This window comes from Suncus etruscus, chromosome 12, assembly GCF_024139225.1.
Source record: "Suncus etruscus isolate mSunEtr1 chromosome 12, mSunEtr1.pri.cur, whole genome shotgun sequence".
NCBI lineage: Eukaryota > Metazoa > Chordata > Mammalia > Eulipotyphla > Soricidae > Suncus > Suncus etruscus.
This window is the reverse complement of record NC_064859.1, coordinates 92,295,445-92,317,241: the sequence shown is the minus strand read 5'-3', so window position 1 is coordinate 92,317,241 and position 21,797 is coordinate 92,295,445. Positions and strand designations below refer to the sequence as shown.

Genomic DNA, 21,797 nt, shown 5'->3' with positions numbered 1-21,797 from the left:
CGGCGGTGCCCAGAAATTGCCCCTGGCAGCCTGGGGTGCCAGGTATTGAACCACCAGCCATGCTGGGTTGGCTGAGTGGAAGGCAAACACCGTACCACTGTGGTATGTCTCCAGCCCATGGCTGGATTCTTTTTCTGGAACCAGTCCCAACTCATCCACTGGCTCACTTCAAGCCATGGAGAGGTGCACCTCCTCTCCAAAGCTCATTTCCACACAAGGCTTTGAGGGCAGTGGGCAGGCTGCGGCCACCAAGGAGAGGCAGCTCATCATGGAGCCAGGCCAGACCAGGCCAGGCCAGTGGAGCCCTCCCATGCAGTTCTCAGAACACAGGCTCTGAAAGTTATTTCATTCTTCCTTGAACCCTGACATTTCTGGCTCAGCTCCTGTCTGACAGTCCAATCCCCCTTGGTCATCCCAATGGAAAAGCTGAACAGGCATATGCAGGATTCTACCCTCCCCATGGGGACCCTCCAGAGAGCCAGCTGTCCATGAGGAGGAACAGAGTTGCTCCTGGGACCTGCACCCTTTCTGTTTCGAGGAAGAGAGAGGTCACCCCTAACTGTCCCTCATCCACAACAGGTATCTCTTGGGCGAGAAGTGGAAGAGAGGCCCCAGGTGCGGGGCTAGACTCAGAGTCCGCGCCCATGCCCACACAGGTGCATTAGCACCCAGGAGGGTTAGGGGAAAGCTTTTTTGTTAGGTCCAAAAGCCCTCAGAAGCCTCCTTTTCTGGGAGCGCCTTTGACTATGCAGGGGCATCAGGAGGGAGGGAAGCGGGCACAGCAATCCAGCTCACGAGAGCTGCTTTCTGCAAGAGGAGAGGCTGGGACAGGAGAATGGTGTCCGGAAGAAGCATGGGGCAGGCTCAGAGCTACTTGTGATTTCTGTGGAAATGGGAAATGAGAAGGGGAGGCTCTATCTGTCAGAGAGACACCCCCCCACCCCGAGAGGGGCTATCGCAGATATTCAGGACCACCTAGATTCTGTGCTCCCACGTCCCAAGTGACAGACACAGAGGTAGAAAAATAGATACTGGTAGGAATCTCCCTCCACTGGGCAGACTCCTTCTGGGCAGCCGGTTCAGGGCCCTTTCTTGCCTCTGTCCCATGGGGTGGTGGACTGGGGCGGCAGCTGGCCATACTCCGGGCGGGCAGCATCAGGAACGCCAGAAGGAAGAGGTCAGGAAGCCTTTGGGGACGGGCACCTCCCTGTCGTGCAAACATTGCTCCAAGAACTGCTGAAGGCGAATGAGGGAGCCCATCTGGCCTGGGCTGGTGATGGCTTCCATCCTGGGCAAGTACTCCTCTTGGAGGAGAAGGAGCATCTTCCAGAACTGGAGCCGATACTGCCTCATCAGGGCATTGCCACACACCTCCAAGAAGTCATAGAGAAGGGTGGCGGTCACCTCGGGCAGCGGCTCCAGGTTCAAGATCTGGGCCAACCAGCGCCAGCCCTGATTGAGGCCGTGAGGGTGAGTCTCCTGGGGGTTCCCGCCTGGCCACCGCAGCTGAAGGATGGCAGCATAGAGGCGCATCATCCCCGACATGCGCTTCAGGAAGCTGTGCTGCTGCTCCACGGTGGCCCCTTGAACCCGGTAGCCAAGACTCCTCTGGTAGTCCTCAAGAGCCATCCCTTCTCGGAAAGCTGGGTAGAATGGGACGGAGTAAGGACACTTCTTGTGCAGGTGAGCGAGCAAGAGGTCTCCCACCCTGGGGTGGAGCTCCCAGATGCCAGCGGCCACCAGGGCGATGGGGAAGGCAGCTTGGTGGTGGGAGGCCACCTCCTCTTCTCCTTGTTTCACCAACTTCTCCGCTAGCTTGTACTGCACGAAGTCCAGTCCCTGGGGGGTCTGAGTGACCGACACGGAATGGCCCCCGGTAGAAACAGGTTGGCCAGACAGCAGGGCGTGGATCCTGTGGAAGATCTCTTGGAGCTTGGAGCCTGCCACGGCGGAGATCTGGCTCACGGGGATGGTGGCTGCCTTCTGGAGGTTCATCTTGATCTTCTTGGTCTGGCTGTCTTGGGCGTTGGTGAGGCCACCCAGGCCAAGGCCAAGGCGCACCGGTCGGCTGCATCCTGCAGCTGCTGGTACCACTGCATGGTGCTCTCCTGGGCCTGGCCCTGGAGACCTTGGCTCTGCTTCCCTCCCGAGCCCTGGCTGGGGGCTGGCAAGTCCTTGTGGACCTCAGGCTCCTTCTGCGTGTGCGATGGCTGAGGCTTGGCCCGGGCCGCTTCTTCCTGCCGCCGCTTTCTCCCTTGGCCGCGGCCACCTCCTGCTGCAGGGGGCAAGGAGGTCCGAGTGTCCTGGAGAGCTTGCTCCGCCACAGCCTGGTCCTCTGCAGCGGGAGGGAGATGCTCCCCGGAGCCAGGAGTGAGGGCGGAGGATGTGGCTGCACGGTGGGCTGGCAGGGGGCGCGCGAGGTGGCGGGATCCCCCTGAAGCAAGTGCGGCTGCTGGGCCAGGCAGCTGGCGGCTGGGGGAGGCGCGGTCGCTCCTCCTGCGGGGCGCACAGGCTTGGCCCACGACCCTCAGCCTCCTCCTGGCCAAGTCGCTCCTGCTCCTCTGCCTTGAGGCGCTGCTGCTCTGCTTCCCGGAGCCTCTGGTGGAGAAGCTGGGCTCTGTGGCGATGCGCGGCTTGCAGCTGCTCTTGCCGGGCCAGGGCCTCCCGGGCGCTCTTCTCCAGGACCCGCCGCAGGTCCTGGCACTCTTGGTGTCGCCTCAGCTCCTGGTGCTCCTCGAAGCGCTGCAGCTGCTCCGACGCCCTCTCCGACAGGGCGCGCACCTGGCGCTCCTGCTCCTCCTGCCAGTGCCGCAGGCCTGGTGTGCCTCTCCTCCTGTGCGCCAGCTCGTACATTCGGAGGCAGCCTTCGACCTCCATCCCCCGGCTGGCGCGAAGTGCTTTCGAGTCGAGAGGCTGACATTCCTGTTGGTCCCGGGTGCCATCCCGAGTGGCTGGGGACACGGCAGCAGCATTTCTTCCCGAAGACGCGGGGACACGGGAAGGTCGCTCGGACTCCTCCGAGGGAGCTGGGCGCTCTGGTGCGGAGTTCGGCAACACATGCTCCACCACCCATCCGAGTAGGAAGAGAGCGCGGGGAGGGACCCCCCTTCTCCCAGGACATCCTCGCCCCGCGGCAGCCAGTCGCGTTGGTGGTAGCGCAGGCGGCCTTTGTCGGAGCGGCGCAGCGCCTGCAGAGTCTCCCCGCAGCGCCCGTCCGAGGGCATGGGCATGGCTGAGCGCGCAGCGCAGCGAGTGGCCGGGAGCAGGGTCGCTGGGGACTGAACAGGGCTGCGAACCTGAGGGAGGAAACCAGGCACTGCGTCCTTGGGGGAACCTGACCTAGGCCCCGCCCAGGAATGGGAGGGGTCTCGGGCAGAATCCCTCCAACGAAGGCCTTCCCCTTCCCGGCAGGGGGCTGAAAAGGATCCAAGGTCTTCTCCACATCCCCCCACCCCCCCACTCGCTGACTCCATCCCTGATTCTTTCATGGCACACACCTGAGCCAGGCAGTGTTTTCTTGGCTGCATTTTCTTGAGCCCTGGGGAGGGAGGGAGGGAGGGAGGTTCGGGGCCACACCTACTGTCCTTGAGTCTTCTTCCTGGCTCCGCTCTCAGACAGATCCTACCTGGTGGTGCTGGGGGATGCTCTTGGGTGCTGGAGATGAGTCCTGGGTGAGCCAGAGATGGCTCTAGAAGGCTTTGCGAGTTGAGATGAAGGGCCTCCATGAAGGCTGGGGGTGGCGAAAAGGGTTCTGACTCAAGGGTCTGGGTGGACTCTGAGGTTTTGCCTTGCTGACAGGCTCTCAGCTCTGGGGCTCACCACTGGAACTGAAGTAGCTACCACCGTATGTTGACATACACAATAAAGACAACAACAACAAACCGGGGACAGAATGCCCAGAGCCCTACCACATTGGGGGAGGGCACTTGCCTTGCATGTGGCACATCCCCTGCATGCCATAGGGTCCCAAACTTTCCAGGAGTGATTCCTGAGTGCAGAGCCAGGAGGAACCACTGAACCATCCCGGGTGTGCTCCTGCCCCCCAAATATCAGAGTTCCTAGCTAAACCAGGAAAGCCATGTCCTAGGTGAAGTGCAAGACAAAGGAGAGAGATGAAGGGAAGGGGTCAGATGAGGTTGCTGCCAGTAGGCTCCTGCCTTCCCCTCACCTCAGGACACCACAGACCAAGCTAAGGAATTAAAGCAGAGAGATCCAGTGAGCTATTAGCTTTATTGTTCTGGTTCTTGTTCTTGTTCTTGTTATTCTCATCATCATCTTTTATGGTCACACCCGGCGGTGCCCAGAAATTGCCCCTGGCAGCCTGGGGTGCCAGGTATTGAACCACCAGCCATGCTGGGTTGGCTGAGTGGAAGGCAAACACCGTACCACTGTGGTATGTCTCCAGCCCATGGCTGGATTCTTTTTCTGGAACCAGTCCCAACTCATCCACTGGCTCACTTCAAGCCATGGAGAGGTGCACCTCCTCTCCAAAGCTCATTTCCACACAAGGCTTTGAGGGCAGTGGGCAGGCTGCGGCCACCAAGGAGAGGCAGCTCATCATGGAGCCAGGCCAGGCCAGGCCAGGCCAGGCCAGTGGAGCCCTCCCATGCAGTTCTCAGAACACAGGCTCTGAAAGTCATTTCATTCTTCCTTGAACCCTGACATTTCTGGCTCAGCTCCTGTCTGACAGTCCAATCCCCCTTGGTCATCCCAATGGAAAAGCTGAACAGGCATATGCAGGATTCTACCCTCCCCATGGGGACCCTCCAGAGAGCCAGCTGTCCATGAGGAGGAACAGAGTTGCTCCTGGGACCTGCACCCTTTCTGTTTCGAGGAAGAGAGAGGTCACCCCTAACTGTCCCTCATCCACAACAGGTATCTCTTGGGCGAGAAGTGGAAGAGAGGCCCCAGGTGCGGGGCTAGACTCAGAGTCCGCGCCCATGCCCACACAGGTGCATTAGCACCCAGGAGGGTTAGGGGAAAGCTTTTTTGTTAGGTCCAAAAGCCCTCAGAAGCCTCCTTTTCTGGGAGCGCCTTTGACTATGCAGGGGCATCAGGAGGGAGGGAAGCGGGCACAGCAATCCAGCTCACGAGAGCTGCTTTCTGCAAGAGGAGAGGCTGGGACAGGAGAATGGTGTCCGGAAGAAGCATGGGGCAGGCTCAGAGCTACTTGTGATTTCTGTGGAAATGGGAAATGAGAAGGGGAGGCTCTATCTGTCAGAGAGACACCCCCCACCCCGAGAGGGCTATCGCAGATATTCAGGACCACCTAGATTCTGTGCTCCCACGTCCGTCCCAAGTGACAGACACAGAGGTAGAAAAATAGATACTGGTAGGAATCTCCCTCCACTGGGCAGACTCCTTCTGGGCAGCCGGTTCAGGGCCCTTTCTTGCCTCTGTCCCATGGGGTGGTGGACTGGGGCGGCAGCTGGCCATACTCCGGGCGGGCAGCATCAGGAACGCCAGAAGGAAGAGGTCAGGAAGCCTTTGGGGACGGGCACCTCCCTGTCGTGCAAACATTGCTCCAAGAACTGCTGAAGGCGAATGAGGGAGCCCATCTGGCCTGGGCTGGTGATGGCTTCCATCCTGGGCAAGTACTCCTCTTGGAGGAGAAGGAGCATCTTCCAGAACTGGAGCCGATACTGCCTCATCAGGGCATTGCCACACACCTCCAAGAAGTCATAGAGAAGGGTGGCGGTCACCTCGGGCAGCGGCTCCAGGTTCAAGATCTGGGCCAACCAGCGCCAGCCCTGATTGAGGCCGTGGGGGGAGTCTCCTGGGGGTTCCCGCCTGGCCACCGCAGCTGAAGGATGGCAGCATAGAGGCGCATCATCCCCGACATGCGCTTCAGGAAGCTGTGCTGCTGCTCCACGGTGGCCCCTTGAACCCGGTAGCCAAGACTCCTCTGGTAGTCCTCAAGAGCCATCCCTTCTCGGAAAGCTGGGTAGAATGGGACGGAGTAAGGACACTTCTTGTGCAGGTGAGCGAGCAAGAGGTCTCCCACCCTGGGGTGGAGCTCCCAGATGCCAGCGGCCACCAGGGCGATGGGGAAGGCAGCTTGGTGGTGGGAGGCCACCTCCTCTTCTCCTTGTTTCACCAACTTCTCCGCTAGCTTGTACTGCACGAAGTCCAGTCCCTGGGGGGTCTGAGTGACCGACACGGAATGGCCCCCGGTAGAAACAGGTTGGCCAGACAGCAGGGCGTGGATCCTGTGGAAGATCTCTTGGAGCTTGGAGCCTGCCACGGCGGAGATCTGGCTCACGGGGATGGTGGCTGCCTTCTGGAGGTTCATCTTGATCTTCTTGGTCTGGCTGTCTTGGGCGTTGGTGAGGCCACCCAAGGCCAAGGCGCACCGGTCGGCTGCATCCTGCAGCTGCTGGTACCACTGCATGGTGCTCTCCTGGGCCTGGCCCTGGAGACCTTGGCTCTGCTTCCCTCCCGAGCCCTGGCTGGGGGCTGGCAAGTCCTTGTGGACCTCAGGCTCCTTCTGCGTGTGCGATGGCTGAGGCTTGGCCCGGGCCGCTTCTTCCTGCCGCCGCTTTTCTCCCTTGGCCGCGGCCACCTCCTGCTGCAGGGGGGCAAGGAGGTCCCGAGTGTCCTGGAGAGCTTGCTCCGCCACAGCCTGGTCCTCTGCAGCGGGAGGGAGATGCTCCCCGGAGCCAGGAGTGAGGGCGGAGATGTGGCTGCACGGTGGGCTGGCAGGGGCGCGCGAGGTGGCGGGATCCCCCTGAAGCAAGTGCGGCTGCTGGGCCCAGGCAGCTGGCGGCTGGGGGAGGCGCGGTCGCTCCTCCTGCGGGGCGCACAGGCTTGGCCCACGACCCTCAGCCTCCTCCTGGCCAAGTCGCTCCTGCTCCTCTGCCTTGAGGCGCTGCTGCTCTGCTTCCCGGAGCCTCTGGTGGAGAAGCTGGGCTCTGTGGCGATGCGCGGCTTGCAGCTGCTCTTGCCGGGCCAGGGCCTCCCGGGCGCTCTTCTCCAGGACCCGCCGCAGGTCCTGGCACTCTTGGTGTCGCCTCAGCTCCTGGTGCTCCTCGAAGCGCTGCAGCTGCTCCGACGCCCTCTCCGACAGGGCGCGCACCTGGCGCTCCTGCTCCTCCTGCCAGTGCCGCAGGCCTGGTGTGCCTCTCCTCCTGTGCGCCAGCTCGTACATTCGGAGGCAGCCTTCGACCTCCATCCCCGGCTGGCGCGAAGTGCTTTCGAGTCGAGAGGCTGACATTCCTGTTGGTCCCGGGTGCCATCCCGAGTGGCTGGGGACACGGCACGCAGCATTTCTTCCCGAAGACGCGGGGACACGGGAAGGTCGCTCGGACTCCTCCGAGGGAGCTGGGCGCTCTGGTGCGGAGTTCGGCAACACATGCTCCACCACCCATCCCCGGAGTAGGAAGAGAGCGCGGGGAGGGACCCCCCTTCTCCCAGGACATCCTCGCCCCGCGGCAGCCAGTCGCGGTGGTAGCGCAGGCGGCCTTTGTCGGAGCGGCGCAGCGCCTGCAGAGTCTCCCCGCAGCGCCCGTCCGAGGGCATGGGCATGGCTGAGCGCGCAGCGCAGCGAGTGGCCGGGAGCAGGGTCGCTGGGGACTGAACAGGGCTGCGAACCTGAGGGAGGAAACCAGGCACTGCGTCCTTGGGGGAACCTGACCTAGGCCCCGCCCAGGAATGGGAGGGGTCTCGGGCAGAATCCCCTCCAACGAAGGCCTTCCCCTTCCCGGCAGGGGGCTGAAAAGGATCCAAGGTCTTCTCCACATCCCCCACCCCCCCACTCGCTGACTCCATCCCTGATTCTTTCATGGCACACACCTGAGCCAGGCAGTGTTTTCTTGGCTGCATTTTCTTGAGCCCTGGGGAGGGAGGGAGGGAGGTTCGGGGCCACACCTACTGTCCTTGAGTCTTCTTCCTGGCTCCGCTCTCAGACAGATCCTACCTGGTGGTGCTGGGGGATGCTCTTGGGTGCTGGAGATGAGTCCTGGGTGAGCCAGAGATGGCTCTAGAAGGCTTTGCGAGTTGAGATGAAGGGCCTCCATGAAGGCTGGGGGTGGCGAAAAGGGTTCTGACTCAAGGGTCTGGGTGGACTCTGAGGTTTTGCCTTGCTGACAGGCTCTCAGCTCTGGGGCTCACCACTGGAACTGAATTAGCTACCACCGTATGTTGACATACACAATAAAGACAACAACAACAAACCGGGGACAGAATGCCCAGAGCCCTACCACATTGGGGGAGGGCACTTGCCTTGCATGTGGCACATCCCCCTGCATGCATAGGGTCCCAAACTTTCCAGGAGTGATTCCTGAGTGCAGAGCCAGGAGGAACCACTGAACCATCCCGGGTGTGCTCCTGCCACCCAAATATCAGAGTTCCTAGCTAAAACAGGAAAGCCATTGTCCTAGGTGAAGTGCAAGACAAAGGAGAGAGATGAGGGAAGGGGTCAGATGAGGTTGCTGCCAGTAGGCTCCTGCCTTCCCCCTCACCTCAGGACACCAACAGACCAAGCTAAGGAATTAAAGCAGAGAGATCCAGTGAGCTATCTAGCTTTATTGTTCTGGTTCTTGTTCTTGTTCTTGTTATTCTTCATCATTCATCTTTTATGGTCACACCCCGGCTGGTGCCCAGAAATTTGCCCCTGGCAGCCTGGGGTGCCAGGTATTGAACCCACCAGCCATGCCTGGGTTGGCTGAGTGGAAGGCAAACACCCGTACCCACTGTGGTATGTCTCCAGCCCATGGCTGGATTCTTTTTCTGGAACCAGTCCCATACTCATCCACTGGCTCACTTCAGCCATGGGAGGTGCACCTCCTCTCCAAAGTCATTTCCCAACAAGCTTTGAGGGCAGTGGGCAGGCTAGCGGCCACCAAGGAGAGGCAGCTCATATGGAGCCAGGCCAGGCCAGGCCAGGCCAGGCCAGTGGAGCCCTCCATGCAGTTCTCAGAACACCAGGCTCTGGAAAGTCATTTCATTCCTTCCTCTGAACCCTGACATTTCTGGCTCAGCTCCTGTCTGACAGTCCAATCCCCCCTTGGTCAATCCCCAATGGAAAAGCCTGAACAGGCATATGCAGGATTCTACCCTCCCCATGGGGACCCTCCAGAGAGCCAGCTGTCCATGAGGAGGAACAGAGTTGCTCCTGGGACCTTGCACCCTTTCTGTTTCGAGGAAGAGAGAGGTCACCCCTAACTGTCCCTCATCCACAACAGGTATCTCTTGGGCGAGAAGTGGAAGAGAGGCCCCCAGGTGCGGGGCTAGACCTCAGAGTCCGCGGCCCATGCCCACACAGGTGCATTAGCACCCAGGAGGGTTAGGGGAAAGCTTTTTTTGTTAGGTCCAAAAGCCCCTCAGAAGCCTCCTTTTCTGGGAGCGCCTTTGACTATGCAGGGGCATCAGGAGGGAGGGAAGCGGGCACAGCCATCCAGCTCACGAGAGTGCTTTCTGCAAGAGGAGAGGCTGGGACAGGAGAATGGTGTCCGGAAGAAGCATGGGGCAGGCTCAGAGCTACTTGTGATTTCTGTGGAAATGGGAAATGAGAAGGGAGGCTCTCTATCTGTCAGATGAGACACCCCCCCCACCCCCGAGAGGGGCTATCGCAGATATATCAGGACCACCTAGATTCTGTGCTCCCACGTCCTCAAGTGACAGACACAGAGGTAGAAAAATAGATACTGGTAGGAATCTCCCTCCCCTGGGCAGACTCCTTCTGGGCAGCCGGTTCAGGGCCCCTTTCTTGCCTCTGTCCCATGGGGTGGTGGACTGGGGCGGCAGCTGGCCATACTCCGGGCGGGCAGCATCAGGAACGCCAGAAGGAAGAGGTCAGGAAGCCTTTGGGGACGGGCACCTCCCTGTCGTGCAAACATTGCTCCAAGAACTGCTGAAGGCGAATGAGGGAGCCCATCTGGCCTGGGCTGGTGATGGCTTCCATCCTGGGCAAGTACTCCTCTTGGAGGAGAAGGAGGCATCTTCCAGAACTGGAGCCGATACTGCCTCATCAGGGCATTGCCACACACACCTCCAGAAGTCATAGAGAAGGGTGGCGGTCACCTCGGGCAGCGGCTCCAGGTTCAAGATCTGGGCCAACCAGCGCCAGCCCTGATTTAGGCCGTGAGGGTGAGTCTCCTGGGGGTTCCCGCCTGGCCACCGCAGCTGAAGGATGGCAGCATAGAGGCGCATCATCCCCGACATGCGCTTCAGGAAGCTGTGCTGCTGCTCCACGGTGGCCCCCTTGAACCCGGTAGCCAAGACTCCTCTGGTAGTCCCTCAAGAGCCATCCCTTCTCGGAAAGCTGGGTAGAATGGGACGGAGTAAGGACACTTCTTGTGCAGGTGAGCGAGCAAGAGGTCTCCCACCCTGGGGTGGAGCTCCCAGATGCCAGCGGCCACCAGGGCGATGGGGAAGGCAGCTTGGTGGTGGGAGGCCACCTCCTCTTCTCCTTGTTTCACCAACTTCTCCGCTAGCTTGTACTGCACGAAGTCCAGTCCCTGGGGGGTCTGAGTGACCGACACGGAATGGCCCCCGGTAGAAACAGGTTGGCCAGACAGGCAGGGCGTGGATCCTGTGGAAGATCTCTTGGAGCTTGGATGCCTGCCACGGCGGAGATCTGGCTCACGGGGATGGTGGCTGCCTTCTGGAGGTTCATCTTGATCTTCTTGGTCTGGCTGTCTTGGGCGTTGGTGAGGCCACCCAAGGCCAAGGCGCACCGGTCGGCTGCATCCTGCAGCTGCTGGTACCACTGCATGGTGCTCTCCTGGCCTGGCCCTGGAGACCTTGGCTCTGCTTCCCTCCCGAGCCCTGGCTGGGGGCTGGCAAGTCCTTGTGGACCTCAGGCTCCTTCTGCGTGTGCGATGGCTGAGGCTTGGCTCCGGGCCGCTTCTTCCTGCCGCCGCTTTTCTCCCTTAGCCGCGGCCCACCTCCTGCTGCAGGGGGGCAAGGAGGTCCCGAGTGTCCTGGAGAGCTTGCTCCGCCCACAGCCTGGTCCTCTGCAGCGGGAGGGAGATGCTCCCCGGAGCCAGGAGTGAGGGCGGAGATGTGGCTGCACGGTGGGCTGGCAGGGGCGCGCGAGGTGGCGGGATCCCCCTGAAGCAAGTGCGGCTGCTGGGCCCAGGCAGCTGGCGGCTGGGGGAGGCGCGGTCGCTCCTCCTGCGGGGCGCACAGGCTTGGCCACGACCCTCAGCCTCCTCCTGGCCAAGTCGCTCCTGCTCCTCTGCCTTGAGGCGCTGCTGCTCTGCTTCCCGGAGCCTCTGGTGGAGAAGCTGGGCTCTGTGGCGATGCGCGGCTTGCAGCTGCTCTTGCCGGGCCAGGGCCTCCCGGGCGCTCTTCTCCAGGACCCGCCGCAGGTCCTGGCACTCTTGGTGTCGCCTCAGCTCCTGGTGCTCCTCGAAGCGCTGCAGCTGCTCCGACGCCCTCTCCGACAGGGCGCGCACCTGGCGCTTCCTGCTCCTCCTGCCAGTGCCGCAGGCCTGGTGTGCCTCTCCTCCTGTGCGCCAGCTCGTACATTCGGAGGCAGCCTTCGACCCTCCATCCCCCGGCTGGCGCGAAGTGCTTCACGCGGATGTGAAGAAGTTGCAGAAGTTTTCTCAACAAAGGCGAAAAAGGGATCATGGTTTTGGATGGGGGACACGCTGCCCATTGAGGTGTACTGCCACCTGCCGGTCATGTGCGAGGACCTCAGCCTGCCCTATGTCTATATCCCCTCCAAAAGGGACCTGGGCGCTGCCGTATCCTCGAAGCGAAGGGCCCCACTTGCGTGATCATGATCAAGCCTCATGAGGAATATCAGGATGCCTATGATGAGTGTCTGGAGGAGGTGCAGGCCCTGCCCTCTTCTCTGTGACCCAAAGAATTGAGGGGAGGATGCAGCACTGCAGGTTGGCACAAGCCTGGAGCTTAACTCATGGCAGCCTCCAGTCTAGGAGATGGAGGACAGTAAAATGCTAATGCTGCTGAGTGGGTTTTTTTGGAGCTGGGGATGGAACTGAGGGTGGTCAACTGACATGCCCCTTAGTCCTTTCTGCAGCTGGTGCCAGACTGTGCCCAGCCTCTGTGGTAAGGTTCTTCCAAGAAAGCTGCAGGCTGGTGTAGAAGAGAAAAGTCCTGCAAATAAATCTATTTGCTCCAGTTTAAAAAAAAAAGGTTTATGTTAGAAGCCACACATGTTGGCTAAGGTCTATTAATAAGACAGCTTCGTGCCTCCTGAAATCTGACTGCTGTGGATCATTTCTTTGCTGCTACCCTCAACCTTCAGACCCGCCAGCTGGAAGGGGTTGCAGGCTCCTGGCCTGGCCAAAACAGGCCTCACCATCCATACACAACCATCAAAGACTCTATAATTAAGATGTAATTCTATGCCAGAATGGATTCTGTATTTCCTGTACCAACATCTCTCTATTTCCTCCAACCCAGCCCAGCCCTGGAAACCAGTCCTTTGACTCTCAGATAAGAGATTCAGACAAAGCAGCTACATACAAGCATGTATGTGTTGACAAGGAAAAGCAGACAATGTGGGGGTGTCCCACTGGCCTGAAGGCCTAGTGCTGTTTCTCCCCAGTTCCAGCTTCTCTATACCAGAATTTCCCAAGCTGCTTGCTGACTTTGAGCCAAGAGCAGGATCTGATTGCTCAGGGAAGAATTTCCTGCTGCCCTAGCCCTGACTGTCCAGCCCAGCACCTCTTAGTCTCCTGATGGCACTCCTAATTTGGTGTTTTATCCACATGCTCCTTCCCTTTATCCAAACTTCCCACCCACTCTAAGGGAAACGATTCTGCTCCACATCTCATGATACCTCTGCAATGAATCTTGCACCCCCCGAACTGTCCCTTCCTCCCTAGCTCACAGGTGGAAGAGAAATTAAATTCTGCCATTATTGCTGCTACAGTAGGAAAGAAAACTTGGAGAGATGGGATTATCAAGGAAAGGAATTGTTGAGAGGTTGCGGGGACCACCTCTTCCCTGCCTTCACCTCTACAGTGCCCTGGATGACTAGAATATCATCTTCATTTTTACAATACAAAATCAGCATTTAGGGTATCAACTCCAAATGTCTGTGCATGACTAACACTCTGGAAATAGACTTGAACTTCCCAATAATTCCACCAAGTCTACATACAGTGTCTGCCCCCTTTTCTGGTGGCTGGGGAGCAGAAAGATGTTCAGTAACTTGATTCTAATGGCATAGTTAATGGGGGGAGGGAACAAGCCTTGTGTATTGTTAGCACATCCTATCTGGCCCCACCCCCACCCTACCCCCTTTATGTCCTAACTGTTCTATTCCCAGTGCCCCAGGATGGTTTTCTGTGATCTAAAAAAAAAATATCTTTCAGGACTGTGAAGTGAAAGAGTGAAAGAGAGGCTGACATTCCTGTTGGTCCCGGGTGCCATCCCGAGTGGCTGGGGACACGGCTAGCAGCATTTCTTCCCGAAGACGCGGGGACACGGGAAGGTCGCTCGGACTCCTCCGAGGGAGCTGGGCGCTCTGGTGCGGAGTTCGGCAACACATGCTCCACCACCCATCCGGAGTAGGAAGAGAGCGCGGGGAGGGACCCCCCCTTCTCCCAGGACATCCTCGCCCCGCGGCAGCCAGTCGCGGTGGTAGCGCAGGCGGCCTTTGTCGGAGCGGCGCAGCGCCTGCAGAGTCTCCCCGCAGCGCCCGTCCGAGGGCATGGGCATGGCTGAGCGCGCAGCGCAGCGAGTGGCCGGGAGCAGGGTCGCTGGGGACTGAACAGGGCTGCGAACCTGAGGGAGGAAACCCAGGCACTGCGTCCTTGGGGGAACCTGACCTAGGCCCCGCCCAGGAATGGGAGGGGTCTCGGGCAGAATCCCCTCCAACGAAGGCCTTCCCCTTCCGGCAGGGGGCTGAAAAGGATACAAGGTCTTCTCCACATCCCCCACCCCCCCACTCGCTGACTCCATCCCTGATTCTTTCATGGCACACACCTGAGCCAGGCAGTGTTTTCTTGGCTGCATTTTCTTGAGCCCTGGGGAGGGAGGGAGGGAGGAGGTTCGGGGCCACACCTACTGTCCTTGAGTCTTCTTCCTGGCTCCGCTCTCAGACAGATCCTACCTGGTGGTGCTGGGGGATGCTCTTGGGTGCTGGAGATGAGTCCTGGGTGAGCCAGAGATGGCTCTAGAAGGCTTTGCGAGTTGAGATGAAGGGCCTCCATGAAGGCTGGGGGTGGCGAAAAGGGTTCTGACTCAAGGGTCTGGGTGGACTCTGAGGTTTTTCCTTACTGAAAGGCTTTCAGCTCTGGAGCTCACGACTGGAACTGAATTTGGTAGGACCCTAGGGTGGGAGCAGAATGCCAGGTCACACCCTAGGGTAGGGCACAATCACTGATCAGGGTAGGGTCAGTAACATAATAATCTCATTAAAATGTTTATATACACAATAAAGACAACAACAACAAACCAGGGACAGAATGCTCAGAGCTCTACCATATTGGGGATGCCACTTGCTTTGCATGTGGCAGATCCCCTGCATACCATAGGGTCTTCAACTTTCCAGGAGTGATTCCTGAGTGCAGAGCCAGGAGTAACCACTGAACCATCCTGGGTGTGCTCCTGGCCTCCAAATATCAGAGTTACGAGCTAAAAAAGGAAACCCATGTCCTCGGTAAAGTGCAAGACAAAGAAAAAAGAGGAAGAGGGGGTCAGGTGAGGTTGTTCACACTAGGCTCCAGCCTTAGCCTCACCTCAGGACACCACAGACCAAGCTAAAGAAATGGAGCTTAGAGAACCAGTGAGCTATTAGTTTCATTATTACCTCTTTTGGTCACACTCAGCGGTGCCCAGAAATTGCCCCGGGCAGTCTGGGATGCCAGAAATTGAACCACCAACCATGCTGGGTTGGCTGAGTGGAAGGCAAACACCATACCACTTTGGTATCTCTCCAGCCCATAGCTTTATTCTTTTTCTGCAACCAGTCCTAACTCATAAACTGGGTCACTTCAAGCCATTGAGATGTGTACCTCTTCTTCAAAGCTCATTTCCACACAAGGTTTTGAGGGCAGTGGGCAGGCTGTGGCCACCAAGGAGAGGCAGCTAATCATGGAGCCAGGCCAGGCCAGGCCAGGCCAGTGGAGCCCTCGCATGCATTTCTCAGAACACAGGCTCTGAAAGTCATTTCATTCTTCCTTGAACCCTGACATCTTTGGCTCAGCTCCTGTCTGACAATCCATTCCCCTTTTGTCATCCAAAGTGAAAACCTGAACAGGCATATGCAGGATTCTACCCTCCCCATAAGGACCCTCCAGAGAGCCAACTGTCCATGAGGAGGAACAGAGTTGCTCCTGGGACTTGCGTCCATTTCCAAAAAGAGAGTTCACCCCTAACTGTCCCTCATCCATAACAGGTATCTCTTGGGCGAGAAGTGGAAGAGAGGCCACAGTTGCGGGGCTAGACTCAGAGTCCAGGCCCACACAGGTGCATTAGCACCTAGGAGGGTTAAGGTAAAACTTTTTTTTTTTTTAGGTAAAAAGCCCTCAGAAGCTTCTTTTTTTGAGAGCGCATTTGAATATGCTGGGGTATCACGAGGGAGGGAAGTGGGCACAGCAATTCAACTCAAGAGCTGCTTTCTGCAAGAGGAGAGGCTCTGACAGGAGCCAGAATAAGAATTGGTAGGCCGGGTCTGGGCCTTTTATTGCGTCTGTACCTTGGGGTGGTGGACTGGGGCGGCAGCTGGCCATACTCCGGGCAGCATCAGGAACGCCAGAAGGAAGACGTCAGGAAGCCTTTCGGGACGGGCACCTCCCTGTTCTGCAAACATTGCTCCAAGAACTACTGAAGGCAAGTGAGGGAGCCCGTCTTTCCTGGGTTGTGATGGCTTCAATCCTGGGGAAATACTCCTGTTTTCAAAGATTTAATAGTTTCCAAAATTAATTTAGCCTCATTTGTAATTCCCCTGCCCTTCTGCACTGCTCCTTCCCCAGCACAGACCCTCTTCTACACCCAGGATATACCTTTCCAGCCTTGAAAACTGGTTCGCATTCTGTTCAGGGGAGAAGCATGGGGTGGGGGTGCAGGTGTTTCACTGGGTCACCTAGGACAGGCAGAGGAGTGGTCCTGGGTGGAGTGTGAAAGCCCAGGAGGGACAGGGTGGAGTCCCTGCCACCCTTCCCAGTCCCTAGTCCTGGTGCAAGAGCTCCAAGGAGTTTCCAATTTACCTTTAGAAAGCAAAATGTCAGGTTAGTGGTTGTGATTTAACCTGTTCAAGGTCATGAGACCTTGAGTCCAGAATCTGCAGAAATGTCAAATATTGAGGTGGGGTTCCATGTTCTATGATCTTGTTTTTTTGTTTTTGTGACCCAAACAGGTCACACCCAGAAGCACTCAGAATTTACTCCTGCTGGGTGCTCAAAAATTGCTCCTGCCAGGCTTGGGGGATCATATGAGATGCAGGAATTCGAACCAGCATTGGTCCTGGGTCAGCTGCTTGACAGGTATCACTGTGCTATCTCTCTGACCCTCTCATTTGCATCTTGGCCCTGTTCTTTTTTTTTTTTTTTTTGATTTTTGGGCCACACCCGGTAATGCTCAGGGGTTACTCCTGGCTATGTGCTCAGAAGTTGCTCCTGGCTTGGGGGACCATATGGGACACCGGGGGATCGAACCTCGGTCCGTCCAAGGCTAGCGCAGGCAAGGCAGGCACCTTACCTTTAGCGCCACCGCCCGGCCCCTTGGCCCTGTTCTTCCCTGACAACCTACAGATCATAAAGCTCATATAATTCCTCTATTTGCCTATTGTTCATATATGTGTATAGATATGAGCATAAACTTTTATATAAGCACATATACATATATGAGTATATACCTATGTGTTCACATATATATTTACATATATGTTCAAATATAGGTATACATGTGCGTGTGTGTGTGTGTGTGTATACATATATATATATATTTGGGGGGCTGTACCTGGTGGTGTTCTGGGATTACTCCTGGATCTACACTCAGGAGTCACTCCTGGCAGCCTCGGGAGACTATCTGGGGTGTTGAGAATTAGATCTGGGTAGGCTGCATGCAAGGCAAATACCGTACTCACCTCACTATCTCTCCAACCCATTTCTCTTTCCTTTTTAAGTTTTAAGCCACAGCTCAGAGTGCTCAGAAGCTATGCCTGGCTCTGTGCTTAATAAATCACTCCTGGTGGTGTCCAGGGATGAAGTGTTGTACTGGGGATCCACCCGGACCAGCTGTGTGCAAGTGCCTTACCTGCTTGTACTCATCTCTCCAGCCCCCACTATTAGTATCCATAAGAAGCATTTACTGAGCTTTTCTCTGTGCCAGGGTCCTGCTAGGTCTGGGTATTTAGAGGTTAAAAAAAAAATCTCATCTAATCCTGACCTTTCAGAGCAGCGAAAGAAGCTCTAGGCCCCTGAAAAGAACAGATTTATGATGCCGTCTCTTTACAAAGTCCTACTAAGAGAATGGATTCAGGCAATGCTTATCAATGGTCAATACTATCAAGAGAAACACCAGGCCGGAGAGATAGCATGGAGGTAAGGCATTTGCCTTTCACGCAGAAGGACGGTGGTTCGAATCCCGTCATCCCGTATGGTTCCCTGTGCCTGGCAGGGGTGATTTCTGCGCATAGAGCCAGAAGTAGACCCTCAGTGCTGCCAGGTGTGACCCAAAAACCGAGAGAGAGAGAGAGAGAGAGAGAGAGAGACAGAGACAGAGACAGAGACAGAGAGACAGAGAGACACCAATATAAGGGACTGCAGTGATAGCACAGGAGGTAGGCTATTTGTCTTGCATAGGGCTGACCTGGGTTCCAACCCATATGGTCCCTTGAGCCTGCCAGGAGTGATTTCTGAGTGCAGAGCCAGGAGTGTCTCCTGCTGCTGGGTGTGATGCGCCCACGCTCGCACACACACACACACACACACACACACACACACACACACACAAAGAAAGAAAAAAAAGAAAAGAAAAAGAAATACCTGTGAGGTCCCAGCACACACACACACACACACACACACACACACACACACTCACACACACACACACACACACACACAATCAAGTCCAATTCTCAACACTGCCTGCTGTGATCCACAAAGCTACATGTGTGAGGTGGCATCACACAACCAAGTATGTGACCCACCCGCATTGCAACAAACACAGAGGGAAAGAAGGAGAAAACCAGCCAAAGACCCATGTTGAAGTCTGAGAGAAGAGCTAAGAAGTGGTTGTTGCATGAACAAAATGACACATGTCTGCACAACAGAATATTAACCAGCCTTAGGATGGTGAGAGATGTGTGAGATGACACCCAACTATTATGCAAAACAAAGGTGTTCCCCCAACTTCCTGTTTCCTTTTTACCTAGTCCTTTGATATGTAAAAGTCCACCTGGCTCCCACCAGACCCTGCCCCGCCCAGTTGGATTTGTATTGGAGAATAAAGAGGTTTTCAATTTGGCTTGGCACACACACAGAGGACCACAAGGTGAGAAGCCAACCTGATGCCATGATTCTCTCCTGACTGGATGGGTTTAGGAAACATGTGCAGCTTCCCTGCATCAGATCCGTTCACCTGGGGTTGGAAATATGGTGCATGGGGATTTATTTTACAATTGGTGCCCAAACAGAGACCTCATGGGATGCCAGGGATGGAACCTAGGTTGGCCACATGCAAGGCAAATGCCCTACCCACTGTGCTATCACTCAAGTCCCTGGTTGTTACACATTTTGAAAGCACTAAGAAAGGGATGAGGGGCTCTTCTTAAGTGGGTTTTTTGGGGGGCAGGGGGCATATGTGGCATTGCTCAGGGGTTACTCCTGGCTCTGCACTCAGAAATCACTCCTGGCAGTGAGTTCAGAGGACCATATGAGATGCCAGGGATAGAACCTCTGTCCATCCTGGGCCATCTGTATGCAAGGAAACGCCCTGCTGTTGGGCTATTGCTCTGGCCCTTGAGTGCATTTCATGTAAAATTATGTGGTGCAGGACTAGTTTCCAAACTAGAACTTTTTTTTTTTTTTTTGGTTTTTGGGCCACACCCTGTGACGCTCAGGGGTTACTCCTGGCTATGCGCTCAGAAGTTGCTCCTGGCTTCTTGGGGGACCATATGGGACACCGGGGGATCGAACCGCGGTCCGTCCTAGGCTAGCGCAGGCAAGGCAGGCACCTTACCTCCAGCACCACCGCCCGGCCCTACAAACTAGAACTTTTTTACTGGCTGATTTTGTTCAAACTACATCTCTCCAGTGGTCCCCTGCACCTGCCAGACAGGGAGAAGCGGCATAAAGTCAGATTTTGGAAAGGTAAACACCGGAATTCGACCATTATGAGGGAGCTCAAGAAGCAGGAAGGAGATGAGGGATTACAGGGCAGGGGAGGGAGTTCCTAGCAGGCAGAAAGGTGCAGTTCTGCCGGATGAAAAGCTGTAGAGCTGAGCCACTGAACTCTGTGAACCAGCCGCTGAACAGAGGTGGAGATGGTCATGTGAGTTAGATTTTTAGCACAACTTAAAAATATTCTCACTTAGTAGGGCCAGAGAGATAGCACAGTGGTAGGGTATTTGCCTTGCATGCAGCCGACCCAGGATGGACCTGGGTTTGATTCCCAACATCCCATATGGTCCCCCAGCCTGCCAGGGGTGATTTCTGAGTGCTACCAGGTGTGACCCAAAAACCAATCAATCAATCAACCAAGTTTTTAAAAAATATATTATCATTTTTATTTTTGTTGTGCTGAGGATAGATGAAAGCCAGGGCCTCATATAGGTGTTTGGTGTTTGCCTCCAACCTGCTGTGTAACACCCCCCTCCCAATGAGCACTACAGCCAAAGATGTGCAGGTGTGTGTCAACTCTCACCTTTTTTTTTTTTGGTTTTTGAGTCACTCCCAGCAGCACTCAGGGGTTGGTTACTCCTGGCCCTATGCTCAGAAATAGCTCCTGGAAGGCTCGGGGAACCATATGGGATGCGGGATTTGAACCACTGTCCTTGTGCATGCAAGGCAAATGCCTTACCTCTGTGCTATCTCTCCAGCCCGAGTCTCACTGTTCTTTATGGAAACTTCTTATTGGCTTTGTTCAGACACCACTGGAAGTCAGAAGCTGGAAACTTTCACACCCGATTGGTGGCAGAATCACAGCTTTTTGGTTTTTTTTTTTTTGTTTTTGTTTGTTGTTGGGTCCTGATCAACAATGCTCAAGGCTTGCTCCTGGTTCTGTACTCAGGACCACTTCTGTAGATTCTGTAGAGCTTTATACAATCTGGATTTTATACAGTCTACAACTTATGCAATCTATAATGTAGAACCCCACCTCTGAGCCTACCACAGATTCTAGGCTCCTTTCTTCTCCAATGTGTTTTTTTTTTTGTTTTGTTTTGTTTTTGGGCCACACCCGGCGGTGCTCAGGGGTTACTCCTGGCTGTCTGCTCAGAAATAGCTCCTGGCAGGCACGGGGGACCATATGGGACACCGGGATTCGAACCAACCACCTTTGGCCTGGATAAGCTGCTTGCAAGGCAAACACGGCTGTGCTATCTCTCCGGGCCCCTCCAATGTGGATTCTTCTACTCTCGTTTCAACACCATCTTTTGGGGCCTTGGGGCAAGAGTGATAGCACAGTAGTAGAGTGTTTGCCTTGCACACAGTCAGCCCAGAATGGACCCTGGTTTCATTCCCAGCATCCCATATGGTCCCCCAAGCCTGCCAGGAGTAATTTTTGAGCACAGAGTTAGGAGTAACCCCTGAGCATCATTGGGTGTGACCCAAAAACAAGAAAACAAAAACAAACAAAAATAAAAACACACCATCTTTGTTAAATGTATGGGAACAGAAAAATTACTTCTTCCGTGTGTGTGTGTGTATGTGTGTGTGTGTGTGTGTGTGTGTGTGTGTGGCAGGAATCTTTGTCTTCTTCCCCCTATTTTAGGAGGGCTCCACACATGGTAGTGCTCAGGGCTCATCTCTGGGTGTGTGCTCAAGGATTATTCTTGGCAGGTACTTAGGGGACTATATAAGGTTTCAGGGCTTGAACCCAGATTGGTGGGATCCAAGGCAAGCATCCTCCCTGCCATATTCTCTCTTTCTCTCTCTCTCTGTCTCTCTCTCTGTCTCTCCTCTCTCTCCTTTCTCTCTGTCTCTCTCTGTCTCTCTGTCTCTGTCTCTTTCTCTCTCCCTCTCTCTCTCTCCCTCCCTCCTTCCCCAGACCCCCCTGGCTGCTTCTTTGCTCCAGCATTGTGACTCATAATCTGTCTAAGTCTGAGCATGGTGTTTGCATCTTTATTGGCTGAATCAACGCAGACCTCCTGCTTGCACAGCATGCTCAGAGTCCTTTGAGGCATCTCCTTAGCCTGTCTTGCTTCAGTTTGCCAGGACTGTTCTTGTTTTTTGTTTGTTTTTTTGGGGGGGGCCACACCCAGTAACGCTCAGGGGCTACTCCTGGCTATGTGCTCAGAAGTCGCTCCTGGCTTGGGGAACCATATGGGACGATGGGGGATCCAACTGTGGTCCTTCCTAGGCTAGTGATGGCAAGGCAGACACCTTACCTCTAGCACCACCATGCCGGCCCCACCAGGACTGTTCTAAATGCTTGAGGCTGAAAGGTTTTCAGTGCATGCCTGGGTCTGATCGTCAGTATATTAAAAAAAAAAAAAAACCACAAACAACATACCACTTAGAAGACTATGTAAAAGTCACATATATCAATGATCTGACCACCCAAAATAGCAGGTAATGTTTTGAAATATTTCCTTCAGCACTTTATGTATAGAAACAAATGCACAGACATACAAAGAACTAGGTGTCCTATTTCATGCCCGATGATTAGGGGACTGCACTCAGAAGTGCTCAGGGGATAATCCCAGCTGG

General features: G+C 55.8%; 2 protein-coding genes, 1 long non-coding RNA gene and 1 pseudogene across 3 annotated transcripts; 1 reads left to right on the top strand and 3 right to left on the bottom strand.

Moving 5' to 3' along the window:
• Positions 1-1,155: 1,155 nt before the first annotated feature.
• On the bottom strand, positions 1,156-3,224 carry LOC126023807 (mRNA export factor GLE1-like). The gene is given in 4 exon segments (XM_049784179.1): positions 1,156-2,040; positions 2,043-2,381; positions 2,383-3,077; positions 3,080-3,224. Coding segments are annotated over 4 exon segments (2,064 nt in total).
• A 2,229-nt stretch (positions 3,225-5,453) lies between these two features.
• LOC126023808 (mRNA export factor GLE1-like) lies at positions 5,454-7,518 on the bottom strand. Its single transcript, XM_049784181.1, is given in 5 exon segments — positions 5,454-5,773; positions 5,776-7,170; positions 7,173-7,258; positions 7,260-7,369; positions 7,372-7,518. Coding segments are annotated over 5 exon segments (2,058 nt in total).
• A 2,251-nt stretch (positions 7,519-9,769) lies between these two features.
• Positions 9,770-13,635, bottom strand: LOC126024293 (mRNA export factor GLE1-like; annotated as a pseudogene).
• On the top strand, positions 11,922-12,107 carry LOC126023863 (uncharacterized). The gene is made up of 2 exons (XR_007500856.1): positions 11,922-11,995; positions 12,027-12,107. It is a non-coding gene; the product is annotated as an uncharacterized LOC126023863 (long non-coding RNA).
• Positions 13,636-21,797: the final 8,162 nt, after the last annotated feature.